Source organism: Struthio camelus, chromosome 3 (assembly GCF_040807025.1).
Source record: "Struthio camelus isolate bStrCam1 chromosome 3, bStrCam1.hap1, whole genome shotgun sequence".
Taxonomy (NCBI): Eukaryota; Metazoa; Chordata; class Aves; order Struthioniformes; family Struthionidae; genus Struthio; species Struthio camelus.
The window spans coordinates 80,743,987-80,758,228 of record NC_090944.1 but is presented as its reverse complement, the minus strand read 5'-3'; the positions used below and the strand labels follow the sequence as shown (position 1 = coordinate 80,758,228).

At 37.8% G+C, this 14,242-nt stretch overlaps 1 protein-coding gene across 8 annotated transcripts in view; it reads right to left on the bottom strand.

The window, feature by feature from the left end:
* Positions 1-14,242, bottom strand: part of SYNE1 (spectrin repeat containing nuclear envelope protein 1) — a 324,712-nt gene that overhangs the window by 94,934 nt on the left and 215,536 nt on the right. For all 8 annotated transcript variants that reach the window (XM_068938684.1, XM_068938685.1, XM_068938687.1 and 5 more), the window contains 4 exons: positions 13,167-13,353; positions 10,734-10,873; positions 7,353-7,547; positions 6,102-6,242 (listed from right to left, as the gene is read on the bottom strand). In XM_068938684.1, the coding sequence (XP_068794785.1) occupies positions 6,102-6,242; positions 7,353-7,547; positions 10,734-10,873; positions 13,167-13,353 (663 nt within the window). The remainder of the gene's footprint in view (positions 1-6,101; positions 6,243-7,352; positions 7,548-10,733; positions 10,874-13,166; positions 13,354-14,242) is intronic.

Below are 14,242 nucleotides of genomic sequence, written 5' to 3'. Positions count from 1 at the left end.
CAAAAAAAAAAAAAAAAAACAAGAAAAACCCCCCAAAACACTAAGAAACCTCCAAACAACATAGCTAACAAATATTTAATAGTAGTACACTGGGCATGGTTTGGAGGTTTATTGTGATGAAGAATGTGGATGAATTTTTTCATGTTCAGGATCGGTATTTGCAGGGAGACTCAGGAGGCAACTGTGGATACACGTGGAAAGGCTGAGCCAGGAGAGCAAGAACCAGGCAGTCACAACTATGGGGGAAACCCATCACAACCGATGGGGCTTACAGTATTGTAGGTAGCAAAGAATAGAGCTCTAACGCCACTACCAGAAAGAAGGCAACAGAGGAACCAAAAAAAGAAGATTCTGAAGAGCTATTTAATGAGGCAAGAAAGAGAATTAAACACTGTTTTTTGATAAGCCCTTAAACAAGTATTGGCAGCTCTCTCACAAGTAAGACATAGTGGGCATGGGGACCAAGAGTACCTAGGAAAATAGGCATATGATCAAATTACCCTTGAAAAATTTAGCGTGCAAACTCTTTCTCATCAGAAGTTGTTTACTTAATGCGTGGGGATTTCTTCAACTATTGCAGTGACATAATTAAAGATCTACAGAAAATAAGGAAACATGCACTGTGCCTGTGTTTAAGTCAGGAAAACAGACAGTGACAGGGACTATAAAAAACTGAATGTATGACAGTTAGCAGGCATACATTTATTTGGAGGGTGAAAAATGCTACAAACTTCCTTCTTCTCGCTCAGTTGCCCCAACAGTAAATGAGGCTCCAAATCATGTGACGAAGCAGTCGTTATCCAAGTTCTCTCAATCATTTTGAATTTGCAAGTGCTCCCGGTGAGAGCTTTAAGACACCATTTTGTTGCCAATGAATTCAGTAAGAATTTTTTCACTGATTTCTGTTAGGGTGGACCAGACTTCCTTTCAAGTATTGATAGCCCTGGTCTCCAAAGTAATTTGTGAATCAAAAAAGTTGCCCAGAATCTACTGAGAAGTGTATTTGTGATCAGGAGAATCATCCTCCAGTGACTGCAAATTTCTCAAATTTCTCCTTTCTTGACCCCATATAACAGGAAGAAAAATCCAGCCATGTGGCTGAGAAAAAAGAAAGTGCCTTTTGCTTAGCAGCTTACAGAGACCACAGAGCTGCACTGAAAATATAGGTCACACTGCCCTATATGTGATGGAGGGTGGGACAAGGACCAGGATTTCATACGCTACCACTGAAGATCTTTTTCTGACCTCTTCATTTTCCAAAGCATTATTTAAAAATAATTAAATAAAATACAGATCCACATTGTGTGCTCACTTCGTTATCCTTTGGGGAATTCATAGCCATTGTAATATACTTTGTTTAATGCTTACCGGTGTTTGTTAGTTTTTCTTAGCTCATGAGAATTTTTGAAAGTGAAATGTACAGTGTTCATTTGAAAATTGTACAGAAGAGTATGAACTAATAAACAAAGACCTAAGGAATGAGTGGGATCCAAAGAAGACAACAGTTCACTGTTGCCAAAAGATGTTTTTGGTAAAATGAGTTAGTCCTATTAATTTTGCAAGAATTCATTTTATTGTATTGGAATACTGATGCAGCTTCCTTCTTTAACACATGGGAGTTTAGACTACCTGTAAAAGACACTTTGCTCTTTTTCAGCTTATAAGACTGTAGCTGAAATTTGGAAAACTCGATTGCAGGAACAATTCATTTTTGAATCTGAAACAAAGGGTTCAATGTTTGCTTGAATAACTGGTTAGAGAACAGACAGGGAAAGAAAAGGAACCCCACCCCCACTCCAACACTGAGATTCCCTGAATTAAGCTAAATTTTATTGTATTTCTAAACTGTACTCTCAGAGCCCTGTGGACATTTATCCACATTAAACACTCAAAACATTTTAATTACAAATATCTATATATATGTGAGTGTGTGTGTATAGGTGTTTAAAAGTTAGATACTCAACATGACTAGTTTTGAGATACCAGAGCCTGCAGTGGAATTAGGATCCTAATTTGAAGCAGAACCTTTATTTCCCAGCATTATTTCCATAGGCTAGGTAATACCATAAGTGAAGAAAAACCAAACAGCTCTGGCAAAAGAGTGTAGAAACCCGGCCAGTAATCACTGATCACAGACATGTTTTTGTCATCTCTTTCTAACCAAATCCTCTGAATTCCGCTATTTGATTCAGCTTTATCAGGAAGGAATAAAGAACACATATCTGTCCCAGAAAATAGCCTATTACTCACTGGCTGGACAGATACAACTTTTAACTTCCCCCAGAGAGTGAAGAGACTTGAGTTCAGGTTATCTGCTTCCTGTATGAACATTTTAATGATTAAGGTGCTACTTACAGTCCACCACTGATATTTTTAAAGCAAGATGGTAGCCAGCAGTGTATTTTGCAAACAGGTCAGTCACCCATCTTTACTGAAAATGCCTGGAAAAGTCAGTTTCTCTGGAGAAACAGAAAACCCCAGAATGGACGGCACGCATCAAGCTGTCCAAATCTATCAAATTAGGTACTTCTTCAAAGGCAATTCTCAGGAAACTTAAACATTAAAATATGAAAGTGCTTATGATGTTCAGGAACCAATAACAGTTTGGTAACAGCTTACCACATATTCAGGACAGCAGCTTCAGGACTTTTGACTCTACCTTTCCAGGTCATGGTGGAAAACCGCACTGGTGCGGGCAACTTCTCAGTTTTCCTAGTCTACACCTAGTACCCATCCCTCAGCTAGTCCCCTCTCAAGGCCAAAAGAAAAACTGTGCTTCTGAGACTCCTTAATTGCAGTTTCTAGAGTAAAGGGCTTGCTCTTAGAGAGAGGCGAAAGCAACACTCCCCTCCTCTCCTTTCAACCATTCTCCCAACTACCTGTCTTTTCAACTACTTTTTGGAGTACCCAGCTTGGCAGTGAATGAGAAAACTTAAGGTAATACCTTTTCAGCAGGGATTTCATGCCAATAGTGTGAATCCACATGTTCTTAACCATAACTGTTTTGTTCCCTCTACACAGGCCCCAAAGTCTCATTCCCTCTTTTCCTCTTACAAAAATCAGCCAATGAGCAGTACTCTAGCTTTGCTGTTAAGATGTATTTAGATTTCAAAAGATGTCTAAGAAGGGCTGCTGTGGCCTAGATGTGTTTTCATAAGGGAAGGAGAAAGAATGATTTCTAAGTATGCTGCGTACAGGCAGACAGACATTTAACAGTGACCCAGTATTGAAACACGAGATCAGCTGTGGCCTCCAAGGCTTTGTGCCAACACTGCAGCTTTCTCAGTTCTCCCTGGGAAATTGCTCTGCATTATATATCTACAAAATAGCTCTTTAAAAAGTGTGCTAAATTGTAATTAAGTGTATCTCTGGGTAAGTGTGAGAAATTTTAGTGCCAGGGGATTCTCATCCAGTACTGCAGCCCAGCTGAAGAGCTGATATAATAAATATTTTGCATTCATATCACAAGATACAAAGTATTAATTCAGAAAAAGGTTTCTTTTTGAAAATAGCATGCAAACACAACATTAGAGACTCCTTCTGTGATATGCCATGTGCCTTTTGTGGAGACAAAAACATCCCCCATTTCCCCTATTTTCATTTACTTCAGAGGAAGCTTGGAATATTTACTTGTTTCAGTACCTGCTGGATGTAGTGAGCAAGTGGTATAATGGAAAGGCAAAAAGAAACAAACAATCTAGGCAACTGTTTCTTTATAACTGCTAGATTTGTCACTTTTTTTGCTCTTGTTTCAATGGTCTTGTTTTAATATACTTCAATATGTATAATCAGTTCAGACATCTATGCACAACGGGAACATTGCTAGCAGCTAATGAAAACATAAAACAGGTGCCAACTGCAATAGCTGCTAGCAGTGTTCCCGTAGTGCATAGATGTCTGAACTCAGACTAGCTACATTTTACCACTGGGAAATGCTAAGAAATCCTGATGGAAGACTATACAGAGACTGATAGGGATGAAACTGAAACAGCCTTAAAAACCAACAGATGAACCCCCCAAAACATCCCTAAGATGGATCTATATAATTTGCCCTGAGAACTTGTACAGATTCTCTGAAATGTGCTAAACATGTTTTTCTCTGGAAGACAACTACTTCCCCATACTGAATTGACTAGGATGGCTATTTATTTCTGTAAGAACAGCCTGTAATGGATTAGCACACACAAAAGCGCTCCTTCTTCCACGTTCCTTCTCCCTAACATCACCTCTGTAAGACTACCAGTCAATGCTAGCCTTTAGCCACAGTTATTCAAGTAAGTAGCTTGTTACCAGGCTGTCTCTCCACAAGCCCCTTCAAATCCATCCCAAAAGGAAGGAGAAGCAGCAACCATGTTTACTGATTAAATGCGGAAAGATACCAATCTCTTTGCGAGCTCACATCTGAAATATCTCCACTTTGACATCTGTCTAGAAAGAAAAAAATGGAGTTACTGTGTATGAGCTTTTTTTTTTTTTTTAAGACTAGATTTAAGTAATTCTTTACTCCCTAGAGTTCCTGCTCACATATTTTTCTGGTATGTGGCAGGTGATATTCCTGTAAGAAGTTACTTGTCTTAGCACTTTCTGCTTTGCTCTAAAAGTGTTTCCAAACTAGTTTTGCTGAGTTTTTTTTATTGAATATAAAATATTTTTACTTACATTTAAACTCCTTAATTCGCTGTTGTCTAGAATTATTTACAAAACTTCTTTCCTGAGCTGTAGTTGGACATTCATCATGATCAGCACTGGCAGTGTCAAAGTTTCTTTAGGTTTAATCTGGTATGAATGGGAACCTAAGCATTTTGTAAGTAAACCACTTGATTATGGAATGTTCTTCTGCTTATTGTTTAGTAAGTGCAGCTCATTTCAACACTAACCACACTGAAGAAACTTTTATTTGTCAGGGTTTTAGCTTTTTAACTGCAACATTAGCAATCTTCTTTCTTTCAAAGATATCTAAATGAAAGACATCATCTTTTTGTTGATGGGTTGTATATTAGAGGTTCTAAAACTTACGTTCTGATATCAGCTTATGGTGCAACAGCATCTTCATTCGATTTTCCTTAAATTATTTGAGTTACTGGAGTTAACAACCTGATTTTTCATTCTCAGAGAAATTTAATGAACTGACCCTACACTGGATTTGTTTATTAGGAAGCAAGTTATTCTTGTTCCTTTTAACTCTTTCACTTATTAACATTGTCATAGGATTTTTGTGCTGAACTATGCAGCTGCCCTTCTACTGCAAGTAAACTTTACTGGGAAATCTCTCACTATCTGAAATGACAGGACAATTTTGGAAACAGACACAAATGCAAAAACAAATAAACAAACAATCCAAATCCCACAACATTGTGAACTCAGTGAAGTGGTGACTGCTCGTAAGGCTAATTTCTAAACTTCAGCTCAGCATTGTATGTGTCCCTTTATGTGCTTGATGCTCACAGTGCTGGTTCATTGCTCACATCTTAATCAATGCTGAAGTACACTTGTTTCTACTAGAAGTGCCAGAGTTCTCAGTTTTGACTTAAAAAGTAGCCTAAGTGATTCCCCTGATCTGTCTCATTACCACTTAGAATATCACTGAAAGTAAAGAATGAACACTGCTCCTGAACAACACATGAAAGTTAATACTTGAAATGGTATTAAGTGGAAGAGATCATACTGTGGCTCCAATGCTACAATGACAACGATACCATAAGATACATGCACATAGACATAATGCAGTGTTTTGTTATGGAGAACAGAAAATTGCCTTTTCTCTCAGGATGCAGGATGCCACTGGGTATTACTATGAAAATGAAAATTAGACTATAAATAGAAAAGAGTAGTGACATGGAAGACTTTTGTAATGGTTACTATACATTTTTTAAAAAATAGTGAATAGTTTTTTGTAAGGCCAAATTCATACATTCTAGACTCATTAGCCAATATTTGTATTCATTCTGAACTAGAACCTGAGGGTTCAGTTAGGCTAGGGCTTGAGCCTCAGTTCCTTGGAGCTGTAGACAAATATTTCAAAGGATGGAATAAACCCCATATGGAATGGAACCATGCATGTCTCTGAGATAAAAGCTGAATGAATGCCAAGAGGAAGGTACCTGGTTAACAGAAGCATCTGTATTAGCCACGGGTGAAGGAGAGCGACAGGCAGGTGGAGAAGAAATCTCACTGTTGGTTCCCTCCTCCCCAGACTCCTCAGTGACAGGGGAGAGCAGTGTGTGACAGCGACCAGCAGTCATCTGCCACAGGAAAAGCAACACCAGAGCACAGGAAGAAGATCAGTCAGTTACCTCAGCTTAGGTTGGACTTAGACTAGTCTGAGATCAAACTAAAAATTTAACACATGGCCACATGATATTATTTAGTCATTCTTCATGCTCTTATATTTAACTGCTTAAAAACCTGATGAATTAATAGTCATATTTACTTATCATACGTCAGTATGAACATGCTGGTACTCTCCTGTCCCCTAAGGAATTAAAAAGAAAATAGATAGCCAGCAACTCAATAATAACAAGTTGGAGTTTGCCTAAATGTCACCTGGTACAATCAGTTCTGCACGTGGAAATACTATGGAGAGCTACAGAATAATGCAGTATTGGCCTCAGTGTCCAGGCATGGTTAGAACACAAGGAACAGTCTTGAAATATAAAGAAATACATCATCCAATAGTAGCATAAACTTTTTGCTTCTCCAATGCTGTTATGCAGTGATAAATCCTGAAATCGTCACTCCCTTTCATTCAGGCAAAAATCCCAATGACATCAGCAGTATGTTTGTAATAAGACCCAATTAAAAATAAGCAAAGCCAGAATAAATCAAGCATGAGGCCTATATCAGTACTTATTCAGCTTTCATTCCCACATACAGCATATTTTCAACTATCACATCAACTTTTAATAAAAAAGCTTTAAAAATATGGTCTGTAAACCCTATATTATTTCATGATACGTTGCAGTATATTTATTTTGTTTTTCTCTTATTCCTGCCATTCAGTAGTTTCTCAGTGTTTGCTCTGCTGTATCTGGGGGGGGGGGAGGGGGGGAAGCAGATAACATCAGCATATGTGCTGACATCTAAGAAAAAGCATTACATTTGCATCTCATTACAGACAACTTCCATGAATAGTTGTCTGTTAAATAACTTCATCCTATACCAATGAGCCTTCAAAACCCATATAAAGCAAAATACAGTAAGAGGAAGCTGTAGCTCGTTCAGTTTGCCACACTCCAGCCATTTCAAAAGCAATATATAAATGTGAGCTGTGGCAACTCACTACACAGGAGTGTTGCAATGACGCAAAAGAAAGCAGCTCAGATAAACACTACTGAGAGCAATTTAGTGCTTACCATGACTACTGAGGGGTGAGCAGGGTGTGTGCGGAGGAGTTCTGAATCGAGCTCCTCCATTCCTTCTGAAAGCCCTTCCACTTCTGTTACCGTCAGCAGCATAGTGGCATGCTTTGCTTTCATTGTTAGCATCTTGCACTTCGAATTCAAAGAAGCAATTTGCTCCTGGTATCCTTTGATCTTCTGTGCCAGCTCCTGAGGAAACATTTTTTTTGCCTGATGCAGAGACAGCAAATAAAGGCCATCGGACTAGCGGCATTTCAGCTTCCGTGGAGAAGGCAAGCTCTCTCCTCCAAGACCAGCCAATAAAATCATAGCGCTGTGTCTCAGAAACCCTACACAAGCAGCAGCGCTAGCTGAAAAGCAGGATGTTGACTGTGGAAGGAACAAGTCAGGCTGCACCTCACTGCACAGTGAAACCACAAAGCAGAGAGCTTTGAAGTGAAACCGGAAAAGTGCTGTGAAAGCCTCTGTATGATTTCACAGAAGAGAAGAATATTTCACACTTGTATTCAAGTCTGAACTTAACACAAATTCTATAAGCTTCAAATTACAGCAAAGGGAAATGTCTCCAGCTCTTTCTCTTTTTTTCTTTCTTTTTTTTGGTCTTTTTCCATTTATCTAAGAAAGATGAAACTCTCCCAGATGGTGCATGCCATGAAAATGAGGTCATGTGATTACCAGAACTGTGAAAAATGCACCGTTCAGCTCTCATGGACAGAATACAATGAATAGTTCAAACAATAACTCACAGCGGTCTAACAAGACCAAATGTAATAAGGACAATAACTCACACAACAAGATTAAATGCAGACTAGATCACTCTTTGCTGGTGTTCGGATAGCTATTTTTATCTTTATATTTTATTTTAGTTTTGTGTAAGTCTTCCGAGTTAAAAGCTGAACTGGACGCAGTACTGCCCCTTCTTTAAAAACAGTGGGGAAATTTGGCCCAAAGCAGAATATATTTAAAAATACTGTTTTCTTATGATTATGCAATGGTCTATCTGCATGGAGAAACACCATCATCAATTTAAGTTTAGTCAGAATAGAAAGAAAGAAAGAAATAGTTTTAGAAACTGGTTTTTATTCTCTTATAGCCTATACTGCTGCTTAGTTCAGGGTCCCGTTTCAAAGCAACAAATTCATATATTTTAAAGGTATCAGTGGGAGACTTTCACATTTCTGCCATAGCTATTGTTTCGGTCCTCCTGGAGACTCAGTAACATGACAGATTATTGATCTATGAAGTGAAAACAGTATTTGTAGAAGCATCCCTGCTAAATCAGTGACTATTCATTCAAATACGTATTCCTTATTTTTATTTCTGCTTTATTTTTTCCCCAAATGCTAGTTTTCAAAGAAAAAAAGCAACAGCTGGTGCAAGAGTCATTCACTACTGCTCAATGAATGATACATCTCATGGGCTAAGTGGGAAATCAGTTATCATTCAACATAATCACTTAACTCCATCAATGCTACTGAGATCCAATAATATTTGTGGAGTTAATACCCAATACACTGAATATCTAACATTCCTCTCTCATCTGAAAACAAACAAAAGGGGAAAAAAAGGCAAAAAATGTGTGGCTGGGTAAAAATAAAACATGTTACAAAGTAATTTAAGCTGACAACACACTGGTGTCTATACACTCTATGACTGAAGAGACACCGGCTATCCTGCAAGCTAGCGTATGTCCATTAAAATCATACAGAAGCATGGAGACATTTGGCCACCTTCTCATATGAAAGTGCAAAGAAATAGGCTTTTGTAAACAGGGCTCCAGAGCGTAAGTACTGTTGCATACAGGTGAGGTACTACAAGCCTAATCAGTGTACTTGCCTTCTGCTTTCTTCCTCCTATTTTCATTCTAAGCGTAGGTACTACATATATCCCTTGAAGTTCTTGTTCATGCAGGCTTCAACAGGGAATCTGGTAATTGATCTTTTCTTAAATTTAGAACACACATAACAAGTATCTTGGCAGACTTGCTTTTACAAGGTATAACAGTATAGGGTCCAGTATATCCCCTTTGTGCACTTTTCCACAAGTATTCCGCAAACAAAATATGGGCCAAAACTATGGATATCTGAGTCTTTAAACACTCAATATTTTCAAATAGAAAATGGAAGATTAATTTTATACTACTTACTATCATATGCAATTCATGCTTTCTTCACCAAATCCCATGTAATATTTTTTTCTGATAGAAAACTACATGTTGTCTGAGGGAAATTAATCCCTAAATGTGGGAAGCTTGCAAGTAGGAAACCTGGTCACTCTATGGTATCCTATCATGTGCAACAGAATAAAGTTGCAGTCTTGCTACAGATGTTTAGAAGAAGAACTAGCTACAGGACTCATTCAAATGTGAGTGCACCTTCAAGCTGCCCCATTTTTAATTCCTTCCTCTATGCAGCATCATCTCTTCCTCCTTACCATGTATCACTGAAGCGACTCACCTGCGTAAGCTACTGCAGAACATTTGTGAAGAGAATCCTTGCATTTTAATTCAACACTAAAAAGAGAAGTGTTTTTAAGACACCTGATCTGCACTTGCACTGTGTACCTTTTGTAACAACCAGACAGAAAAGGAGCAGCACAATATTGAGGGTAGACTTTTAGGTTCTATTACATAATGTGACAGATAACATTTTGTTTCAAAGGTAAAGAAATGGTGCCATCTGGCGTCAAAAATGATACACAGAGAGACGTCAGTGATGCGTTTTTGAGCCCAAGGAATATAGCAATACACTCAGGGAAGGGGAAACGGGCCCTGGTGCTCCAGCACGAGCACTGCAGAGGAGGCTCCGCAGATATGATCCTGACTCACAGGAGCTCCAGAGATCCACCAGTCTGAGGGCAGGACCTGTAACGCCACAGGGAAAAACTCAGCCCAGGAATGACTTCACATGAAGCCTTTGGAGAGACGTCTCCCCTGCAGAGACTTCCTCCAACTCTACCGTGGCTGTCCTGTGATTTGGTCCCTTGGTGTTTTCTAACAGAACATTAATGGGAGGGAAACGAATAAGGACTTCGTGATATATCTATGAACCACAAAATTGGTAGTGACCACCTGATTAAACGTTCAGCGTTGCCATTTGGGACAGTCCCTTGTCAAACCCCTTTTTTAACTGTCCCTTAGTTATGTACTGCTTTAGTTTGTAATAATATTGCCTAGATACTGGGACATGTTTAATTGAGTAAAGAAAAGATTAATTTGAGCTATACTAATAGCATGAGTTTCCTATACAGTATTAGTCCATCTGCTCAGCTAGCCTTGGAAGATGTCTGAAAAACTGCTCAGCAAGCTTCTGAGACGTGCTGAGGAGGAACGTTTCAGGCCAGTGAACCCATGCTGTTGCACTTTGGCTCTCCTACCTCATGGCGTGAAATCTGGTCCTGGAGTTCCTGGATGTTACTGGTTGCTATCGGCTTGTCTTGGATCTCACGATGTGCACTCTCTATCATTTGCTGTAAATGTTTCATCTCTTGCTCATACTGCTCATACTGAACCACTGCTTCCTAAAGAAAAACAAAGAGAGTATCTACATGATAATAAATATTTACTTAGTCCAAGTATCACTGATCTCCCTTCTGAAGGGAAAAAAACTTACATCCAATGAGTTTTAAATCTTCTAAGGGCACATTATAAAAGGTTAAAAATGTATCAGAAAGTTTCATATACAGTGTATGTAAACACTGCCATATCACATTGGCTTATTTTAAAATTCAAGAGTTTTTAAAAATTACTTTCCCCAAGCACACCTCTTAACTTGGAACTTCAAAGTAAAATACATTTTCTAATTGTCTCCATTTAGAATGTAGAGGCTAAATTTGCACATTTGAAGAAGAGGATCCAGTTGGTTTTCATACTTTTCTGCTTTTGAAGCACTAAAGTAGTGAAAGTTTGGTTTCAAATGCAGAGAAAGCAGAAAAAATTAATTATACAGGAGAAAACACAATTTTAGGAGTAAGCTTTTATTTACAGTATTTTTATAATTTCTCAATGTATTTAGTAGTTGGTAGACTAATGATTAACTCGGAATACTGAATTCTATTCTTAGTTCTGTCATTATCCTACTATCTATCTATCTATCTGATTTATTTTATTTCTCTATGACTCTTTAATTTTCCTGGAAAATGCAGGAGATGATTATTGCTATACAATCAGGACTGCAGTGAGTTTGATGCACAGTCACACAAAGGGAAAACACTAAATAAATCATAAGCAGGCTTTAACAGGACTACTACTTCATAATGAAAACTAATTTAATTTGAGAAGATTAACCTTACTGGAAATGTTACAGAACAACACCCTTAGAAGTTCTAAAAATAATTCTTGGCTTTCTTGTAGGTTCCAAAGGAAAAAAGAAAGCAAATGCAATGAGGAGCGCATTCAATAAGCTGTAAAGCCAAAAAATCACTTTGCCGTGGGTGACTTAGTTTGCTTGGTATAATTTATCCTGAACATTTATTTAAAAAGAAGTGACACCTTCATATTATAAGTATGGAGTAAAAGTTAAGATTCTATAATGCTCTGCAGTGAAAACAGTCACATCTGTTAATGACAAATCCACTAGCTGGCTTTCAAAATTGTGCATGGAATACAAAGATGGCAACAAGAAAATATGAAATTGATCACTACAGGACAGAACGTGGAATACTGCCATGGAAAAGACAGTCCATTCAGAAATATTGTGAACTGCAATGAACTCAATGGCTTAATGTATTTATTTCCAGCAAACAGCTCATATAAATGATTTTTTTAAATATCCAGTAAATATCCAGAGCTGGAACTTTTGTTTCCAACAAGCATGTGCAGCAAACATACCCACCAAAAGACTGCGTTGGCTATTCTCACAGTTTTACTGTGAGAATTTTCGTTTGCTTTTTTACTTCCAAGCCTCCATTTGTGAAATGGAAAGAATATATGAGAAACGTTAGACTTTTACAGAATCACCGAAAATATAGCTGGGAGGGGATTCGGAAGATTGATCCAGTCCAGCATCCTACCAGTGTAGTAACAATTCTATTTATCATAGATTCACCAGCTGTTTTAAAACCTTTCAGTGAATGACATCTGCATCCTCCCTTGTGCCATAAAAACCCTTAATGACGGAAAGCCTCTTCTGTTGTCTAACTTGAATCTCTCTAGTTGTACCTTAGCTCACTATCTACTCCTCTATCACCAAAGAAAAAAAGCTTATTCTATTCGTCTTTGAAACTTCCTCTTACATATTTAGGTATTAAGAAAAAGCCAACAATCAAACAAAAAATAATTCTCTTGTTTTCCGCAAAGACTGAAAATGGAAATTTAATATATAGTGAATGGCTAAGAAGCCAGAAAGCAAATATATAGAAATTTCAATTAAGAAAAAAGAAAAAATTCATGATTTTAGCCTAGAAAACTATTTAATTAACTCAACATTTTTCTATACAATTAATATAACCAGCTGATTTTATAATGATATAGTAAAATAAATTATGATAACTTATTATATATATAAAATTAACCTGCATACAATTGTGTATTAACTATTTGACTAGTTCATCTCAGCAGCATTACAGACTAATAGTAAGATACAGGAAAGAACTGGAATGAGAGTCAGATGAGTAAACTGACCAACAGTATGATTATGAATGTTAAAACTCCCAAAAACACCGAGTCAGAAATGACTGAGACTTAGTGGGAAACTTCCTAATGATATCACACGGAAAAGAGCAATGCATAAAAATACGAACTCTGTTTTTATTGCAATTTGTGTGGCACTGTTCAAGTTAGTCAGAGTAATTTATGGGACAGGGTTGCACTTGCCTGCATTATGTTGCACTGCTGAATGGCTGTGTGCTGCAGACGGCTAGCCTCCTCCTGGAGCCTGAGGGCACTGTGACATATTGGCAGGCTGGTGACCACTTCTTCAGGAATCCTCAAGGCACTCTGGCAGACTTGTACTGCATGAACCTTTGGCTTTAATGACTCCATTTCAGACAACAGATGCTAGAAACAAAGTCAGTGCCACAGTAAGTCAGTTCTGCAGGACTCCCAGAACATTCAATGCAGCAAATGATAAATAAAGATGAGTTCAAGCACTAAAACAAACAATGAATTGGATTATCTGGCTGCTGCATGGAATGTAATCAGGACACACACTGTCTGGAGTTACTCATATATTCTTAAGTAAGCACTAGCTTAAAGTATTGGTTAAGCAAAAGGCCTACATAACAGGAATAAAACTAATTCATAAAAAAGCATACTAAATCCCTGTTATTAAGTGTCTAAGCATGAAGATATTTCTGTTAACTTGTTTGGGAAATATCTTAACAATCCACAAATCCAAGCTGGGCAGAAGTCATTTATGAACATGCATATTTTAATATTAAAATCCAAGTTGAACTCCCTGCTGAGACACAGAAGCACACTTTCAAAACAGCGCATGAATTCTGTTGTGTTCACAGTCTTCCTTTGAAAATGTAAACCGTGTCTGCAAACGTTATTTGAAATTCAAAAGGCAATCAAATGGAACAAAATATCGCTACACCAAACTCTTTCCCCTTGAATAATCATACCCTGGATGCCACTGTTAATAATCTCTATTTTTTTCACAGTGTTCGTTCAAGCTATCTGTTCATATGGAATGACTGGAGAATAGATTGGATCAGCCTTTTTTTCATCTTAACTGGGGAGTTTAATGTATTCACAGTTAGAAGAAGAAAAAACAAAACAAACAAACAAACACAAAAGTTAGGGTTGAAGAGAAGGGCCTTAGAACACGAGAAGAAGGTTTTAAGTTCAAACGAGTTAAATTGGCCAGACAACACTTGTGGTAAAAAGGGATGAAGGGCCCAGTTGTCTCCCTTCTCCAACACTGTATGTAGAAAGGTACCTC